Source organism: Trichomycterus rosablanca, chromosome 2 (genome assembly GCF_030014385.1).
Source record: "Trichomycterus rosablanca isolate fTriRos1 chromosome 2, fTriRos1.hap1, whole genome shotgun sequence".
NCBI lineage: Eukaryota > Metazoa > Chordata > Actinopteri > Siluriformes > Trichomycteridae > Trichomycterus > Trichomycterus rosablanca.
Window position 1 is genome coordinate 9,196,831 of NC_085989.1, and position 19,293 is coordinate 9,216,123.

General features: G+C 42.1%; 1 protein-coding gene across 6 annotated transcripts; it reads left to right on the top strand.

Moving 5' to 3' along the window:
• The first annotated feature begins 3,838 nt into the window (after positions 1-3,838).
• On the top strand, positions 3,839-17,294 carry vamp1a (vesicle associated membrane protein 1a). Of its 6 annotated transcripts, XM_063010956.1 has the most exons (9): positions 3,839-3,933; positions 4,020-4,121; positions 4,344-4,390; positions 8,667-8,781; positions 10,263-10,421; positions 13,614-13,665; positions 16,036-16,332; positions 16,579-16,736; positions 17,102-17,294. In XM_063010956.1, coding segments are annotated over exons 3-7 (345 nt in total). In that variant the 5' UTR covers positions 3,839-3,933; positions 4,020-4,121; positions 4,344-4,388; the 3' UTR covers positions 16,053-16,332; positions 16,579-16,736; positions 17,102-17,294. The 6 variants fall into 6 exon arrangements, with proteins under 6 accessions (XP_062867026.1, XP_062867024.1, XP_062867027.1 ...); XM_063010954.1 differs by having other exon boundaries at positions 16,036-16,736; XM_063010957.1 differs by having other exon boundaries at positions 4,347-4,390; positions 16,036-16,736.
• The last annotated feature ends 1,999 nt before the right edge of the window (positions 17,295-19,293 follow it).

Here is a 19,293-nt window from a genome sequence, read left to right on the forward strand (position 1 = left end):
TTAAAAACAATGTACAGTACATCAAAGAAAGATTGGAAGGGATTTGCATTTTTCTCCCTCTACAGTGCATAATATCATTAAACAATTCAAGGAATCAGGAGGAATTTCAATGCGTAAAGGCCAAGGGCGCAAGCTGAAGCTGAAGCTTTGTCAAGCACAACAATACAGAGTTACATGCACAAATACCACTTAAAACTTTACTGTGCAAAAAATAAACCTTATGTTAACCATGTCCAGAAGCAGCTGCGACTTCTTGGGGCTTAGAGGCATCTAGGATGGACCATCACACAGTGGAAATGCATATTGTGGTCAGATGAATCAGCATTCCAGGTCTTTTTTTTGGAAAAAATAGACGCAGTGTGCTCCGGACCAAAGACGAAAAGGACCAGCCAGACTGTTATCAGGAACAAGTCCAAAAGCCAGGGTGTGTCATGGTATGGGGCTGTGTCAGTGCCCTTGGAAAAGGTCATTTACACTTCTGTGATGGCAGCATTAATGCAGAAAAGCACATCGAGATCTTAGAGCAACATGTGCTGCCTTTAAGACGTCATCCTTTTCAGGGACACCATGCATTTCTCAACAAGACAATGCAAAACCACATGCTGCACACATTACAAAGGCATGGCTGCGGAAGAAGAGGGTACGGGTACTGCACTGGCCTGCCTGCAGTCCTGACCTGTCCCCAATAGAGAATTTTTGAAGGAAAAATGTGACAACAACGACCCCATACTGTTGCACATCTTAAGACGTGTTTGCAGGAAGAATGAGACAAAATAAAAGCTGAAACACTAAATCACTTGGTCTCCTCTGTGCCAAAATGTCTTTTAAGTGTGGTGAAAAGTAATGACATCATTACAAAGTTGTAAATGCTTTACTGTCCTAACTTTTTTTGGAATGTGTTGCAGACCTGAAATGCAGGGAGGTTCATTAATAAATTAAATGAAGTTGAGCAGATAAAACATGAAATATCTCAGGTTCATCCTGTCAGCAATCAAATAAAAGTCAAAGTAAATGTAAGAAACTTCATGCCATCCCAACTTTTTCTGATTTGAGGTTGTACAAAGAGAGAAAGTAGCTATTCCTGTGGTTTGTTGGAGTCCTAAATATTTAGACATGGTTTTATAATCCTTACAAGACAAATATTTCAAAAATGCTTCATTTAGCTAAACTGGAGTATCAATTACATTTGGTTTTTGTTTTGTTTTATTAGGAGTTTAACGTCATGTTTTACACTTTTGGTTACATTCATGACAGGAAACGGTAGTTTATCTTCACACAAGGTTATATCGAACACAGTCATGGACAATCTCAGTATCTCCAATTCACCTCACCTGCATGTTTTTGGACTGTGGGAGGAAACCGGAGCACCCGGAGTAAACCCACGCAGGCACGGGGAGAACATGCAAACTCCACACAGAAAGGACCCAGACCGCCCCACCTGGGGATCGAACCCAGGACCTTCTTGCTGTGAGGCGACAGTGCTACCCACTTAGCCACCGTGCCGCCAATTACATTTGGTGAACCAGTTGATTTGCAATATGCACAGACAACTCTGCCTCTTAAAACAACATTCAATGAGTGGCGCTGACTTCCCAAAACTGCATCACTTCAAAAATAATACATTCTGCCATCAGATACAAGGAGAAATTATTATGCATGGCATTGTATGACATTGAGATAACAGTATGCAATGAAATTAATTTTATTTAAAGAAGAAATTATTTAATTAAAGTGCTGTATTGGCTCTTGCAGCTAAAGTGAATTTGGAGAGCTTTTCCTTGGCATACAATAGCTGCTATTCCTGGTCCAGGCTTGTGATGAACAGACAGACATCTAGTTGATTGGAAAACTTTAGTTTTCTGCAAGCAGAATTTTTTAGAGTTTAAAACATTGGTGTATAGCTCATTGCCTAAAGTGGTTGTCACTGGTGGGCAGCAGCTAAACTGACCGCAGTGAGTCTTACTCAGTGGCATAACTAGGAGCTCATGGGCTCCCTCAACAAATTTCATATATATACAGTATATATGAAATAGGGAGGGCAGTGCGATGGGGGGTTGAGTTCTCATCCATCATGAATGTGATCAGGCACAAATCCCCAACGCCACACTCCAGACTTTGGCGTAAACCACACTGTGCCACTGGCCTGGCGGGGCGCTCAGCAGACACAACTCGCGAGTCTGAGAGAGGGGAGGGCATGTGATGACTTCTCCTGGCTGCTGTAACAGCAACTCATACTGTCTGATCAAGATGCCAGGAGGAACGATGAAAGAAAGTATGTAGACATGCCTCCTAAATATTAAGTTCAATGATCAGTTTGGGGAAGGCCCTTTGTTTGTTCCAGCTTGACTGTGCTATTGTGAACAAAGCAAGGCCCGAGACCTGGTCGAAATGAGTTGGACCATCATCAGCGTCTATTGCTGCCCATGCCTTCTTATCCAGAAACATATCCAGTGCCTGACCTCATGAATACTCTCGACTGGACACGTGCACACGTTCCCACCACCAGACTCCAAACTTTGCTTAAGCCTACCCATCAGAGTGGAGGTGGGTATAGCTGCAAGGGCGGTGCCACTTTCATATTAATGACTACCGACTAAATATTAATGACTATTTTCACTTGAAACATAACAGGATGGCGCTGGTGTGGCACAGAAGTGCACTACATTATACACAACGCGCGAGAGGGGAGGGCAGATGATGATGACTTCTGGCTGCTGTAACAGCAACTCGTACTGTCTGATCAAGACGCCAGGAGGAACGGTAAAAGAAATGTATGTGGACATGCCTCCTAAAATTAAATTCAGTGGGCAGTTTGGGGAAGGCCCAGTATCCAGTACCCGACCTCATGAATAGTCTCGACTGGACACATACACACTCAATCTGTAACAGCAACTTAAACTGTCTGATCAAGATGCCAGGAGGAACGATGAAAGAAAGTATGTAGACATGCCTCCTAAATATTAAGTTCAATGATCAGTTTGGGGAAGGCCCTTTGTTTGTTCCAGCTTGACTGTGCTATTGTGAACAAAGCAAGGCCCGAGACCTGGTCGAAATGAATCGGACCATCAACGCCTAACATATCCAGTGCCCGACCTCATGAATACTCTCGACTGGACATGTGCACACGTTCCCACAGAGACAGTGCAAAATCCTGTTGGAGTGGAGGCAAGGACGGATTAAGGATAGTCTGGGCCCCTGGGCAAGTGACAGTGAGTTCAGGCAGTTCTCGTGATCAAGGGCCCTCTAATGGTATGCCCTGCTCTTCTCTAGGGCCCCCTGGTAGGGGCTTTCATAACCAGGGCCCTCTAAAAATATGCCCCCCTCTTTCCTAGGACCCCTAATAGCCAGAAGTCGAAGTCAGAGCAGTGCCACAACGCCTCATCCATTTTCATAAGGGGCCCAAAAGCATGGCTAGGGCCCAAAAGCATGGCTAGGGCCCCCAAAAGCATTGCTAGGGGCCCCAAAAGCATGGCTAGGGCCCCCAAGAGGCCCTGGGGTCAAAGTCCCTAATAGTCAGAGGATCCTTAAAATGGAGGGCCCTCGGAAATAAAAATATATTGTATCATAAATGTTGATAGGCATCGCAAAATGTTTTGGGCCAGGGCCCCCCCGGGGCCCCCTGACCTCAAGGGCCCCTGGGCGCTGGCCCCACTGGCCCGGTCAGTAATCCAGCCATGAGTGGAGGTCGTTATAGCTATAGGGGTCACGACTCAGGTTTTTGGATTAGGAAGGTAGTGAGAATCGTTTAATATTTAGGTGAAAACGGCTGGGGGTTAAACGCCGCACCGCTGGCGTGTCCGTTCCGCTCGTGCACTGTGATACAGGCTGCGTGGAGGAGTTTTTGCGCAGTGCTGTAGTGCTGTCCCGTGAATCAGCCACTTACTGAGAGAGAGAGAGAGAGAGAGAGAGAGACGCCTTCGCGTTGATATTTTGGTCAGTCCCATGTCGGATTAAAACAGTGTTTACGCTTTCACTCGAACACCATTTATATTTTATTCAAAAAGCTGCTTTTATTACAGTACCTGAAAACACGAAGACCAGCTGAGGTAAAATTGTCAACGAAGCTAAAAGGCTAAAGCAGCACCGCAGGACAGAAGCTCTTTCTGCGGTACAATTCTTCCGTAATGACGCATTTATATTTAATACATTTACACATTACACGACATATTTCATTTTCAACCAGAGTATTGAATTGTTTTTTAGCTGTTTTGAGCGAATTTGTTGGGTTTAAACTGTTTTTCTTCGCGTTTTAATTCATTGAGATGCTAATACTGTTGTGACAGGACGATAATCTGCCTCTCTGCTTCTTTCTCCCTCACGCGCACACACGAACACACGAACAGCAGTCTCTCACGACTTCGGCTTTTCTCGTCGCTCCAACCGTCGAAATGTAAGTATGCGCAATATTCTACCGTTCACACCTAACATAGTTCGCTTTTTTAATATACACGACGTGGTTTATTTCTTTTCGACTTAATTTGTGGAGAAAATGTGTTTTTTTCCTCTTATTTTCGAATTCCTTTCACGAGTTAGCCGCAGCGTTAGACGCCTGTGAGTTCCGCAGTTGACAGCATATTCAACCGCTAGCTGCTATGATAATACAAGGTGCAAATTATAAATTATGAAGTCTTTCATATTGTAAAATAATGTTATTTTGTAGCTTGTGGTTTTATTTTGTATCTGTCAGCATAATGTGAACATTGGTAAAACGAATGCGCACGTTAATCATGACAGAAACCGTGTTTACTGTCAGTTTCACATATTGACTGAAGCGCGTTTATTATAAGGTAGAGGAGAACGGCGTTGGTTGTGACTGATGTGGTCAAAAGTATGTGGACACTTCTCTTAACTGAGTTCAGGTGTTTCATCCACACCCATAGCTAACCTATATGTAATCAATTCTATGTGCCAAGCATCTTGAAAAGGTGATTCCCTGTTCTGGCATGTGCACAAAGTGAAATGCTTCATCAAGTTTGGTTTGAATCGGCCTGCCCTGAGCTCTGAGATCCATCTTTGGGATGAATTGGAACATCGACGTGGATCCACAGAAACATTGTAAAATCGTGTGTACACCCTGTGTACATTAGAGACAGTTTTAGCTGCAAACAGGGAGGGGGAAGCTCCATATTAATGTGCATGCTCAGGTGTCCACATTCTTTTGGTCATATATTCACATTGTGAAATTATCAGCAAATTTATCACATGGTTTGTTAGATACGACAGCAATGTTGTGCCATAACCTTCATACTGTATATGCTCAAAAGTATGTGGACACCTCTCCTAATTGAGTTCAGGTGTTTCAGCCACACCCATAGCTAACCTATATAAAATCAGTTCTATGTGCCAAGCGTTTTAAAAAGGCGATTCCTGTTCTGGCATGTGTACAAAGTGAGGCCCATGAAATGCTTCATCAAGTCTGGGTGCTAAGATCCATCTTTGAGATGAATTGGAACATCAGCGTGGATTGTTGCTTTGGGCTGAATAGGCACCCACAGAAACATTTCAAAATTTTGAATACAGCCCTGCCATGAGAAGGAGGTCATTTTATCTGCAAACAGGAGGAAAGCTCCATATTAATGTGCATGCTCAGGTGTCCACATTCTTTTGGATATATATTTACATTGTGAAATTAGCAGCAAAGCCATCTCATGGTTTGCTAAATACTACATTAATCCCATACCCGCACCCATGACTAACCTATATGTAATCAATTCTATGTGCCAAGCATTTAAAAAAAGGCACTTTTTTTTGTTCTGGCATGTGCACAAAGTGAGGCCCATGAAATGGCTCATCAAGTTTGGTTTGAATCGGCCTGCCCTGAGCTCTGAGATCCATCTTTGGGATGAATTGGAACATCGACGTGGATCCACAGAAACAGAGAAAAGAGACAGTTTTAGCTGAAAACAGGGAGGGGGAAGCTCCATATTAATGTGCATGCTCAGGTGTCCACATTCTTTTGGTCATACATTGTGAAATTTGCAGCAAATTTATCACATGGTTTGTTAGATACGACAGCAATGTTGTGCCATAACCTTCATACTGTATATGCTCAAAAGTATGTGGACACCTCTCCTAATTGAGTTCAGGTGTTTCAGCCACACCCATAGCTAACCTATATAAAATCAGTTCTATGTGCCAAGCGTTTTAAAAAGGCGATTCCTGTTCTGGCATGTGCACAAAGTGAGGCCCATGAAATGGCTCATCAAGTTTGGTTTGAATCGGCCTGCCCTGAGCTCCGAGATCCATCTTTGGGATGAATTGGAACATCGGCGTGGATTGTCGCGTTGGTCTGAATACGCACCCACAGAAACATTTCAAATTTGGAATACAGCCCTGCCATGAGAAGGAGGCTGTTTTATCTGCAAACAGTGCATGCTCAGGTGTCCACATTCTTTTGGTCATATATTCACATTGTGAAATTAGCAGCAAATTTATCACATGGTTTGTTAGATATACTCTATACTGTATATGCTCAAAAGTATGTGGACACCTCTCCTAATTGAGTTCAGGTGTTTCAGCCACACCCATAGCTAACGTATATAAAATCAATTCTATGTGCCAAGCGTTTTTAAACCATGATTTAAGCGATTCCTGTTCTGGCATGTGCACAAAGTAAATCCAGTTGCAATACAATCGTCCCTTTAAAATAAGTTATCATGTTTGTCTATTCATTAATTGTCACAAACTGTTTATCCTGTTTACAGCCACAGTGAATCAGACACTACCCGGAAACACTGGGCACCAGGCCATCAAAGGGCACCACTAAATTATCCGTTCACTTACTTACTCACTCAGTCACTCACTTCTAGGGGCACTTGACAGTGGCCAGTCCATGTTGCATGTTTTTGAAAGGTGAAAAGAAACTAGAGTACCCAGAAGAAACCTCAATGGACACAAAAACTTGGAGACAGTGATCGAAAGGCGAGAATTGGACCTAGGTTTCCACAACTGATGTTGCTACGCACTTTGTATCAAGCACCATTTAAATTTGTTACATTAATATTTGGCCTAATAATTCCAATTACTATGGAATTTGGTATGTTCTCCTAGTGTTCATAATGATACTTCCCAACTCTAGAAACATGACAGTGAGGTGTGAATGTGTAAGCATGTGACACCCTGGTGGAATAAACCAAATCCCGTTTTGATCGACAGCTATTTTGAGATCTACACGTCACTTAATCACTGGGAGCTTCAGTCCCATCACGGATTTTGCGAGTGAAGTCGAAAGACAAACTGCAACCCATTTCTTGGTATTTGCTTGGTGAAATTACTTGACCATTTCCACTGTTCATTGTGTAAATAAAACACACTCATAGTATTTGTTTCAGTTTAACATAATTTCAACATTTCCTTGTTCGAGTTTAATATCGTTTCGTTAGTTCGACAATGAGCTTCCCCTCTTTGAAAGACCAGCAGCCGCCACTGCTTAAGTAATACATTAAATTAACGTAACCCCATCTTATCTATTCTTGTCATTCCAACCAACTAGTATGACAAGCTGATTACCCATTTACAGACATCCCAAGTTGCAAAAACTCATTTCAGGGAGGTACCCCCGGACCCGGACCTCGACCCCCCAAGCCCAAAAAAAACAAACCCAAAAGCTAAAAAACCTCTCGCACACACCAAAGGATATGGGTGATAACAGAACTTTTAGGAGCTGCTAACTGAGCTACTAAGCTAACTGTTCACGTCACAAACACATTAATGTGTACTACATAGTGCACTAGATAGTGTTTTAGATATGAATTTATGTTCCCTACGTAGTGCACTAGATAGTGAATTAGATAACGCGTTCATGTTCACTACATAGTGCACTAGAAAGTATAACTAGATGATGATTTGTGTTCCTTACTCAGTGCACTAGATAGTGTACTACATAATTAATTATGTTCCCTACATAGTGCGCTAGATTGTATATCAGATAATGGATTTATGTTCCCTACATAGTGCACTAGACAGTATATTAGACAATTGATTTATGTTCCCTACACAGTGCGCTAGATTGTATATCAGATAACGGCTTTATGTTCCCTACATAGTGCAGTAGACAGTATATTAGACAATTGATTTATGTTCCCTACACAGTGCGCTAGATTGTATATCAGATAACGGCTTTATGTTCCCTACATAGTGCAGTAGACAGTATATTAGACAATTGATTTATGTTCCCTACACAGTGCGCTAGATTGTATATCAGATAACGGCTTTATGTTCCCTACATAGTGCAGTAGACAGTATATTAGACAATTGATTTATGTTCCCTACACAGTGCGCTAGATTGTATATCAGATAACGGATTTAATATGCGTGCGCGTTTGTGTCGCTCTTGGCCGCTCATTCTACGTAGATTCCGGGAGATTTTATCTGACTTGTGGGCATCAGGGAGCCGCTATGTATATGCGGGAGACTCCCGGAACTTCCGAGAGACTTGGGATGTCTGCATTTAAAACTTGTATTTTTTAATGAAGTATTTTTTTTTTTTAATCATTATTTTCATTTTGTAATCTTTAGTTGTCTTGATCAAATCTGTTGTGGTCATTAGACAGCAAACATTCTAAATAATTCATTAAAACATGACGACCAATCCAGAGAGTCAGCTGTGCACTTAGGAACGTAATCAATCATTTGTATTTAGTTCACATCACCTGACCTCTTTACAGGTCTGCCCCAGATGCTGCTGCCGGAGCCCCAGAGGGGGAGGGAGGACCAGGAGGACCACCCCCAAACACCTCCAGCAACCGCCGCCTCCAACAAACACAGGCCCAAGTGGATGAGGTTGGTGAAGTAAAAATGTTTGGTAGCTGCACCTTTGTAGTAGTAGTTATGATGACAAAGCATTTTGACAGATATGTGATCCCATACATAAACCGACTGTTTAAGATAATCTGTGTACAAGGATTAAACAGGGACTTACTATAATTCATAACAGAAATAAGTCAGCAGATTGTAGCCACAGCATCTGCTATTATCTGTACCCCAGTGCAATTATTGATCTATTTATATCAGACCTGCATCAAACAGCCAAATAGCACAATATTAACCATCTGGCCTTGTTTTTGTGGCTATGCCACAACACAGTCAAATGAAATGCACTTTACTTGTAAACAAAGGCAGATTGATTTTTATTTACTGTTAATTTTGTCACCACTCCAATCAGTCTGTTGGATAAACAATGCAGAAGTCGTTTCTATAATTGTAACAAGCACAGCAAAACAGCAAGAAGCTGAAGCATTAAAGATGCCACTAACACCACCCCATCCCCCATCTACTCAGGAATTGTCCTTGACTCTAGATCAGTGGTATTCATACTGTGGTGCTGGTTTCCCTAAGGTGTAAGGGAACTAATAGGCATGACATTAGTTTTACTTTTACAATACTTCATAGTACTTGACTGCACTTAATAATATTAATAATAAATATGCTCAAGATTGATTCATGGGAGTCGAGTCAATGACTGTTCTCTCTCTGCATAGTACTGATACATAAAGGGAACCCACCCAGACACAGCCAATCACGTCTATGTACATGCCCGACCGGCCGATAGCTCCACTATTTGTGATTCAAACCTTGGATCCCAGCATTAGTGTGCTAGCGTGACTTACCACTGTTATTATATTAAAAATAGTCGAACATTTGCAGATAGTAAAATATAGACCTGATTGTCTTTTTGCCGATTTGTATGGTTTGATTAATTTCTATAAAGAGGTATTATCATTCGATCACGTTTTACACTCACTCACTGTGTGGGGTGTGTGTGTGTGTGGGGGGGGGGGCTATTCCAGCTTTTCAATGGGCGCAAGGCACACAGTAACACCCTGGACGGGGTGCCAGTCCATCACAGGGCAGACACACATACACACACACACACACACATACACACACCCATTCACCTATAGGGCAATTCAGTGTCTCCAATTAACCTGACTGCATGTTTTTGGACTGTGGGAGGAAACCGGAGCTCCCGGAGGAAACTCACGCAGACATGGGGAGAACATGCAAACTCAGCACAGAAAGGACCCGGGCCGCCCCGCCTGGGATCGAACCCAGGGCCTTCTTGCTGTGTGGCGACAGTGCTACCCACCGAGCCACCGTGCCATCCTTCACGTTTTACATAAAAAATGAAAATTTTAACCTAATGCTGTCTTTATACAATCTTTACCATGCTTCTACTTAAAATGCAGCTTATTTATGTCACACGTAATCTGAAGTTTGGATAAGTATGTCATTAATGAGCCTGCCTTTAATAACCCCTCCAGGTGGTGGATATCATGCGAGTGAATGTTGACAAAGTCCTGGAGAGGGATCAGAAGCTGTCAGAGCTCGACGACCGTGCTGACGCGCTGCAAGCTGGAGCTTCACAGTTCGAGAGCAGTGCAGCTAAGCTAAAGAACAAGTACTGGTGGAAGAATGCAAAGGTGTGTAAAGTGTATCACTGTACTCATGTATGGTATTTTTAGGCTTAGCAAGTGCTTAAGATTTCTGTAGAACAGGTACTTTTGTGACTGGGTGACTTTTTGACTGTGCTAGTTAAAATTTGTCAAGTAAAGTCTGATTATCTTTGTATAGCACTTTTTACAAATGGACATAGTCACACAGTAATACCCTTTATGAGTAAGCCTATGGCAAGGTCAATGTCCCTCAATTTTATATTGAAGAAAGCTTTAAATAAACCAGACTCATAGGAAAGCCATCCTGCTTGGGTGGCCTAAAGGACTGTTGGATTAATTTAATTAGGACGACACAAAGAGGGCAGCACAGCAGTAAAACAAGCTAGCCCGCCACTGCTGAGATCTCAAACTGCGACCAGCCGTCCTGCACCTACACGACGAACTGAAGGGATTCCCGATTCCTGATGCGATTGAGGCCTTTGCTAGCTAGTCAGTGGTGCCTGCACAGAGATGCAATACTGTGCCCTGTGTTAACCTGCCCCGAACTGCTACAAAGACATGTGTCTGAGGGCGTGTGTTAGGTACAGCCCTTCTCGGCAGGGTGGGGGTCAGCAGCAGTGGAGGAGATACACCTTGGTCATTTAATTTGACTAGACTGGGAGAAAATGCATGTCGTCCTATATAATTTAAGATATCATATAGATAAATATTAGGTGTTCCAAAAGAACTGTCCAATTAATCGGCTAATGCACAATAGAGACATTAAACTAGAAATACGAGTGCATATCTAGTTTAATAAGATCTCAAATAAGATCTTCAAATGTCTCCCTTCGGAAAAGACCGGTATCCATCATTCAGGGACTTTTTTGTGCACACAAGCAATCTCTTCTTTTTCTGCCTGCGTCATCAAGTCGTTTCATTAATAGAACTGAGGGTTTTTGCCGTTGGCGCCGCTCTACAAGACATCGCTGACTCTCTGTACATTTCAAAATAACCCTATAAATCACCGGGCTGGTGGAAGAGTGACAAATATAAATGAATATATCTACTTTAAATATATAAATAAGTCGTAAGTTCTCATGAAAATTCGCTAAGACTGAGCAGTCTCTGACATTGCAGCCATCATGAGTCACTGTGCACACAGGCAGTGATGGTCTATCTGGCTGAGCTCCATTCAGCCAGTTCACTCTGGATATTACAATTTTATTCCTTTGTCCAGCTCAGTCAATACAACACTTAGCATAAATTTAAAACCTACCTCTCTCCGTCTCTCTCTCTCTCTTTCTCTACTGCTCGTGTCTTTCCATCCCCCACTGCAGCTTTGCCCAGATGGCTGACCAACCTCACATTCAGTCATAACCCAGGATAAAGGCAGGATGATTGTGGGTCTAACCTCAATCTGGATTACAGCAAAACAGGATGAAAATCCAGCTGTAGCTTGTGATGTAACAGACCACTTCTGCGAAAACAAAGAAATAAGTGATATAAGACCAGATGAGCTAACACAGAGACAGGATTTTAGTATTAATTAATAAATTAATCAATGTTTTATATAATTTAAGTAATGTAAAATTGTATTCAATTAAAAAACTATAGAAAATACACAAACTGTGTTTGATCTTCAGAAATCAGGCAACAGTTATTACAATAGCTACACAAATAAATGCCCATATCCACCAGAGCCACAATTAATCTGCCCTAAAAGACGATACAGGTTTATTTCGCCTCTACACACAGTGAGGACGCTTGTAAAAGAGGCAAAATTATCTCTAAGGAATACGACTGGAGAAATCCTAAGTGATTTACAATTACAATTTCCAAAAACTGTTTGAAAGACATAAATGCCCAGAATTTGCTGGACGCTACTGGAGCTTCATTGGAACTGTGTATTATGATCAGATGAGATTAAAAGGAGTAAATCTGCCACTCAGGTGGCACACTGGTATAATACGCTAGCACACCAGAGCTGAGATTTCGAATACATTGTATCGAATCTCAGCACTGCCATCCGGCTGGGCTGGGCGGCTATATGAACAACATTTGGCTGCTGTTCATCCAGGAGGGAGCCGGATAGGGAACCCATAACTGGTGCAATTACGACCTCTGCTGGCTAACTGATGGCGTCTGCACAGAGTAGAGGAATAATGCTGATCAGGGTGTGGCTCCCCGTGCACAAGGCTGATTGGCAAATGAAAAGATGCATTCGGCTACTGCTCACGTGTCGGAGGGGGGCGTGTGTCAGTTTGCTCTCCTCAATCAGGGGCGGGGGTGAGCACCAGTAGAAAGGAAGCCAAAAAAATTGGGAGAAAAATGCATTAAAAAAAAAACAGTTAATCTTAGTGTTCCAGGGTTTGAATCCCCGGCTGGGCTCACAAATGTGGTGGGCACACATGGTTTCATTATCCACTTTGGTGACCCCTAACAGGAGCAGCCTGGCATCGTTAGAAAAAAATGTAATTCTCACTGGCTCTCGAGTAGTGCAGCAGTCTATTACACTAGCCTATCAACGCTACAATCCGGCCAGCTGAGCATCTACACAGACATGATCCAGCTGTGTCTAAGGGAAAGGGGATGGTTGAAGCCCTGCATTGGATTGGCACCCTGTCCCTCTCAATGGAACCGGATACGCTGCGTCGATGACCAGGATATAGCAGTTAATGAAACTGAAAATGAAAAACAATCCTGCTAAATATAGTGGAGGATTTGCAGTGGCGTAACTAGGCGCTCATGGGCCCCAGTACAAAAAGATTGCCCCCCCCCAACAAATTTCATATATATTTTACTTAACAAAAATATTGTAATATATTAATAACGACCTGGCGAGTGCAGACATGGGGGGGGGGGTTAGTTCATGTCGTGGAGGGCCCCCATTTGCCATGGTAGTTACGCCCCTGAGGATATGTGATGCTTTAACTCCAAACGCCATAGCAACTTTCTTTTAGAATACATGGCATCATGATGACACAAAGTGCTATATGACTTTAAACGAAACCGGTTTCAGCAAGACAGTGATCCAAAACAGGTTGTTGAATGCAGACCCGTCAATAATTGGGACACACTGTAAATAATTATATAGCACTAATGATTTGTTTTTCAATGTATGATTTATTTACGTCATTAAATCAGCCATTCATTAACGCTGTAAACCACCTGTGTATTGGCAGTCCAACTGTAAACTGAAGGTAAATTATGTAAATATTTTTATTCTCTTTTCCTCAGATGATGATCATTATGGGAATTATGGGGGTCCTTCTGGTCGGCGCTGCATTCAGTGAGTAAACACCCATATCTATGCACTGCTCCAGAATGATCATTTCACCACAACAATCTGCAGCAGTGGCGAACAGCCAGTCTAAAAGGCCACACGCATGCAATAATGTATTAATGTAAGGAACAGTAAGACTACAGTATAGCAGTGTGAGCCGCACCTCTATGTTCTGTCTGCCGAAAATGGCCCACTGGCTACAGGTTAAGAACCCCTGCTTTAAAGGTTGCATATCTCTTCAAATGCTGCTTGTGACAAATTTGCTAGTAAAAGTAAAGAACATGTTTTTGAATGATATTTGTTATTTTTGTGTGTGCCATTGACTTCACTGGAAAATCCAGTGAATTATCAAACCAGGTGCATAGCCTTCTGCAGTGCCTGGTCCTTGTTAATGTAAATTTGATGCACCAGATCCATATGGCCATGTTACTTTGATGTAGCACCAGACTAACTCAATTTAAGTTTTAAGGCAAACGTAATACGAATAAGTAGAATTTATCTTAAATCTAAACTAAAACTAAGGATCTTCAAAAAGTTTCTGCACTTTTATATTTTCATTGGAAACAGTGAGGACGGGAGGAGTAGTAATCGATCGTGTCTGAAAGACTAAGAGAGAGCTTATAATCCGGATTTAGCGCCATCTGATTTCCATCTTTTTGGACATTCAAAGAAGCTTCAAGGAAAGGAAGATTTTCATGTGATGATGATGTGAAAGCAGCAGTGCATCAGTGACTACGCACTCAACCAAAAAAATTTTTTGCTGATGTCAAATCAAGTTACACTAAAGCAATAAGCCACGAGAGGCCGTGCGTTACTGTGATTTTAGCACGGGGATGACGTTTTTGGCCTAAAACTTCTTTCCCCGTGATAAAATCATAGCAGTAACGCACGGTCTCGAGTGGCTTCTTGCTTTTATAAAACGGTGGTCAACATAAAATACAATAAATACAACAATGTTTAATTCATAAATGTATTTATTGTGTTTAAACTTACAATAAAGCATTCTTCCTCGACGCCAGGTAGTTCGATTAACAGTGTTGCTAGGCAACATGAGGGCGAACATAACATTAACGTTTTCTTTTCAGTGGCGTATTAATATGGAATGATGTGAGGTGGTCCTAGGTGTGCGTTTATCAGGGATTTTACAACGGCTTCGAACGCGGCTCAGCCAATCAGATTTTAGGACCGGAACTATCCATTTTATAATAGATGTTATACAGCCACACTTATTGCAACTGTTCGGGAAGGAGCCCTGTTTTGTTCAAGCAGGACCCTGCCCCTGTGCACAAAAGTGAGGTACATAAAGACAAGTTTGGTTTCGGACAGAGCACCAATCCCAACCACTCTGTACACTTTTGGAATTAGTTTACATGTCAGATGTGAGCTAGGTTTTCTAGTAAAACGATAGAGCGTGATCTCACAATTGTTTTTGGTACAAAAACTATTGGTCTTCATATTCCACACCGCACAAATGTGGGATTTAGTAAACGGTGTAAAGGCAAAAAATGAAATGGCATTTGGGGTCTGCCAATGCTACACTGGACTGATTCTAAACCAAGAACCACAATGTGTTATAATGACCAAGTCTAAGTTCAATTAAGAATATTTGTTACTAGTTTGTAAGACTGTAGTTCACCAGGAGTATTCATCAAATATGACAAAGCTTAAGCAATTTTGCCAAAAGGAATGAGCAAAAAACATCAGGATCCAGATGTACAAAGCCTCAAGTAACATTTCATAAGACTTTAATTTTGATTGAATCCGGGCGCTCAGGTGGCACAGCGGTAAAACACACTAGCACACCAGAGCTGACATTTCGTTGGTTCGCCTACACGAACAACGTTGGCTGTTTTTGAAGGGGGAAGGTGCCGGACGGGGCCTCATGACTGATGCGATCACGAACCCCTGCTGGCTGATTGATGGCGCCTGCACAGAGTCGAGGGATAATACGTTGATCAGGGTGTGGCTCCCCGTACACAAAGCTGATCCGCATATGAACTCGCCTTGTGCAGGTGAAAAGATGCAGTCGGGTACTACACACGTGTCGGAGGGGGCGTGTCAGTCTCAGCTCTCCTCAACCAGGGTGGAGGTTAACATCAATAGAGAGGAAGCGTTTTTTAATGCTAAAAACAAGCAGTTTGTTTTATTAATGCTTGTCACAATTGAATTTTTTTTTTTGAATGTTTCAAGTGTTTAAAATCCCCATTACGTTCATGGGGGCTAAAAGGGTGACCTGCTATGCTCGGGTCCAGGCGGAGCTTTCTGGCATGTGAAGCTATTTTGGGCTAAAACAAACCTAACCACTAAGCTGTATTTCATTTATATTCGTTTGATTAATGTTTTTTAATTGATGTATTCTCCTTCTTTTTCTTCCAGTGTACTTCTACCACTGATCTGGCTGCTGCGTACCAGCGCGTACCATTCTGCCAGGAAAGCAGATGACTCGTGTGACTTCCACCACACCTCATACCTCACCCCTTCCTCCTAACCAATGCATTTTTGCCAACTACAGCACGTTTGTAGCCGTCTGTGCAGTGCCTCCTCCGTGCTTCCATCTTTATGCTACACGACCTCTGTGGCTTATTTGTTATTGCGTTCTCATTCTCTCTTTGTGCTTCATCATCACTCTTTCAAGAAATGTCAGTCACATCCTTGCCGAGAAAATAAAAAAAGGTAACTGAAGGGTTGATCTGTTATATGAGTTTAAGTGTAATCCAGGCTTGTAAAAAAAAAAGAAAAAAATGAGTATTACTACTTAATTAAATACTGGAATGCATTTATTGTGTCAGAATTTAATTGCGTTTAGTAGTTTGTAGCATTTAAAAGAATGATGAAATTAAGAACTTGTCTTCTCTCAATATAATCTCACATTAATACCTACATGTGTTTTCCTATTCCATGTTTGGCCTCGTTTTGGAGGTGACGGTATTCCCAAAGCTTTTGGAGGAAAACGTTCTCAGTGCATAGTTAATGTAGATAGGAGAAAGATTGGATGCAGTTTATTTTCTGAAAGTCGGTCCTGATAAGTGAACTATGCAAAGTCGAGAACAGTGAGCTGTACAGTAAAATACAGATAAGTATGTTTATTCCCTTATCATAATAAAAAGAATAGATTTTTAAGCAGTGTTGCTAGGATAAATAGAGAATGTGTAGATATGAATGTTATAAAGTAAGGGCGACTTGAGGATTACAGTTTGAAAATGTTCCATGCATTCTCACGCTAGTTCCAGTTTGTTTAATGCCGCTAAACTATTAGTCTAAGTAGATACTTTAATTGTACGTTCTGTAAATATGCCGTTATATGTATTGCTGATCCTATCCGCCGCAGAAGATATTCGCAGATGTATATTGCTAACCGATGTTTCTTGCACCCAGTATTATAACCTTCTTGCAACCTTCTTAAAGAATGTTAGTCAGCTAGATTTATGCTATATTTCTCCAGGAATGTCATGCAGCATCCTTCATTCGGCACTTTTGCAGGGGCAAATTCTATGCAAGCTTATGTATTTTCATAATATTAAAACATCTCATGACAGACAGCTGGTTCGTGTGCATCGTTTCATATTTAACAGCATGTCAGTTTGCCCATCAAATGCTGATTCTAGTAAAGTATTAAAATATGTTTGCCACCTGTGCCAACGTCTGAATAAAGTCTGGTTTCTTTTTTCATTTAAATTCAAATAAAGCTGATTACGCTATTTGTGCAGTGCTATTGGCCGACTGGATGTCTACACAGACATGATGGCTGTGTCTGAGGAAGGTGGGGTTTTGTCCATCCTTACAGTGGTGTTTCACGGTGTAACCAAACCTGCTGCAACCCTGAGCAGGATAAAGCACTTAAGTTAGGCTACACAACCTCCTCAAAGGCGATTTTGTGACTCCAGTTTATCTAACCTACATGTCTTTGGACTGTGTGAGGAAACCGGAGCTCCCGGAGGAAACCCACACAGACACGGGGAAACCATGCAAACTCCACACAGAAAGGATACACAACCTGAGAATCGAACCCAGGACCTTTTTGCCGGAAGGCAACAGTGCAAACCACCATGCCACCCTGATACCGATCAGCCATAACATTACAACCACCTCCTTGTTTCTACACTCACTGTCCATTTTATCAGCTCCACTTACCATATAGAAGCACTTTGTAGTTCTACAATTACTGACTGTTGTCCATATATTTCTCTACATACTTTTTTGCCTGCTTTCACCCTGTTCTTCAATGGTCAGGACCACCACAGAACAGGTATTATTAAGGTGGTGGATCATTCTCAGCACTGCAGTGACACTGACATGGTGGTGGTGTGTTAGTGTGTGTTGTGCTGGTATGAGTGGATCAGACACAGCAGCGCTGCTGGAGTTTTTAAATACCGTGTCCACTCACTGTCCACTCTATTAGACACGCCTACCTAGTTGGTCCACCTTGTGGATGTAAAGTCAGAGACGATCGCTCATCTATTGCTGCTGTTTGAGTCGGTCATTTTCTAGACCTTCATCAGTGGTCACAGGACGCTGCCCATGGGGCGCTGTTGGCTGGATATTTTTGGTTGGTGGACTATTCTCAGTCCAGCCGTGACAGTGAGGTTTTTAAAAACTCCATCAGCATTGCTGAGTTTTGTCCACTCGTACCAGCACAACACACACTAACACACCACCACCATGTCAGTGTTACTGCAGTGGTCCTAATTATCCACCTGGTTAGCATTTCCAGACAATTTATAGGACAATGACTTTTGTCAGAGCTGTTAACTTCTGTCAGAGGAATTTTGGATCTTCTCCTTGTGCCCATATTGGTTTTCTCTAGCATATTGGGTTGCCTTAAAACTCCCAAAGGTGCATTGACTTCTGCCCTGTGAGTTTTCCTGCAATTAATAGACTACCTGTACATGATGTGTCCCTGTCTTGCACTGGAACTACTGTGATCCTGACCAGGATGAAGGTAGCGCCTATGCCATGCTACCCACAGATGATTAGACAAGCAAGCCTACAATGATCATTTCTTTTAAAGACTTCTAATTAATATAGTATTAATTTAGTATAAGCATGACTAAAAAGATTCACACACACACTATATGACCAGAGTATAAGGACATCTGATCATGTGCTTGTTCAACATTCTGTTACAAATCCCTCCCCAATTTTGTGGGAATTTGTGCCCATTCAGAAGCATTTGTCAGGATGTTGGATGAATGAATATTATTCATGATGAATGTTCGGGCTCTGTGCACCAAACCCATTAAACCATCCATGTCTTAATGGGCCACTATGTGCACTGGAGAACACTTAAGCTGAACATTCCCCTTGCCACAAATTTAGAAGCATATAAATGACTTTATATGATTAAAGCCGTGGTGTTTGCTTATTCACTTAGCTTGGTAAACTGTGCTAGCCCGCTATCACTGGTGTCCAGGGTTTGAATCCTCAGTAGTGCTATCTGCAGGCGTGCATCTACATACAGACATGATTGGCTATGCCTGACCAATGGAGTAGTAGAACAATAAAACTGTATACCTGTTAGCATTGGGTGTAGTTAAAACACTCACTCACTCACTGTCTTAACCGCTTATCCAGTTAGGGTCGCGGGGGGAAGGGTGCTGGAGCCTATGCCAGCTTTTCAATAGGCGCAAGGCACAC

Bases quoted from the DNA above. Each gene is read 5' to 3' on its own strand.
- vamp1a (XM_063010954.1), top strand. The intron at 8,782-10,262 runs GTTGGTGAAGTA...TAACCCCTCCAG, and splicing joins CACAGGCCCAAGTGGATGAG to GTGGTGGATATCATGCGAGT. The intron at 10,422-13,613 runs GTGTGTAAAGTG...TCTTTTCCTCAG, and splicing joins ACTGGTGGAAGAATGCAAAG to ATGATGATCATTATGGGAAT.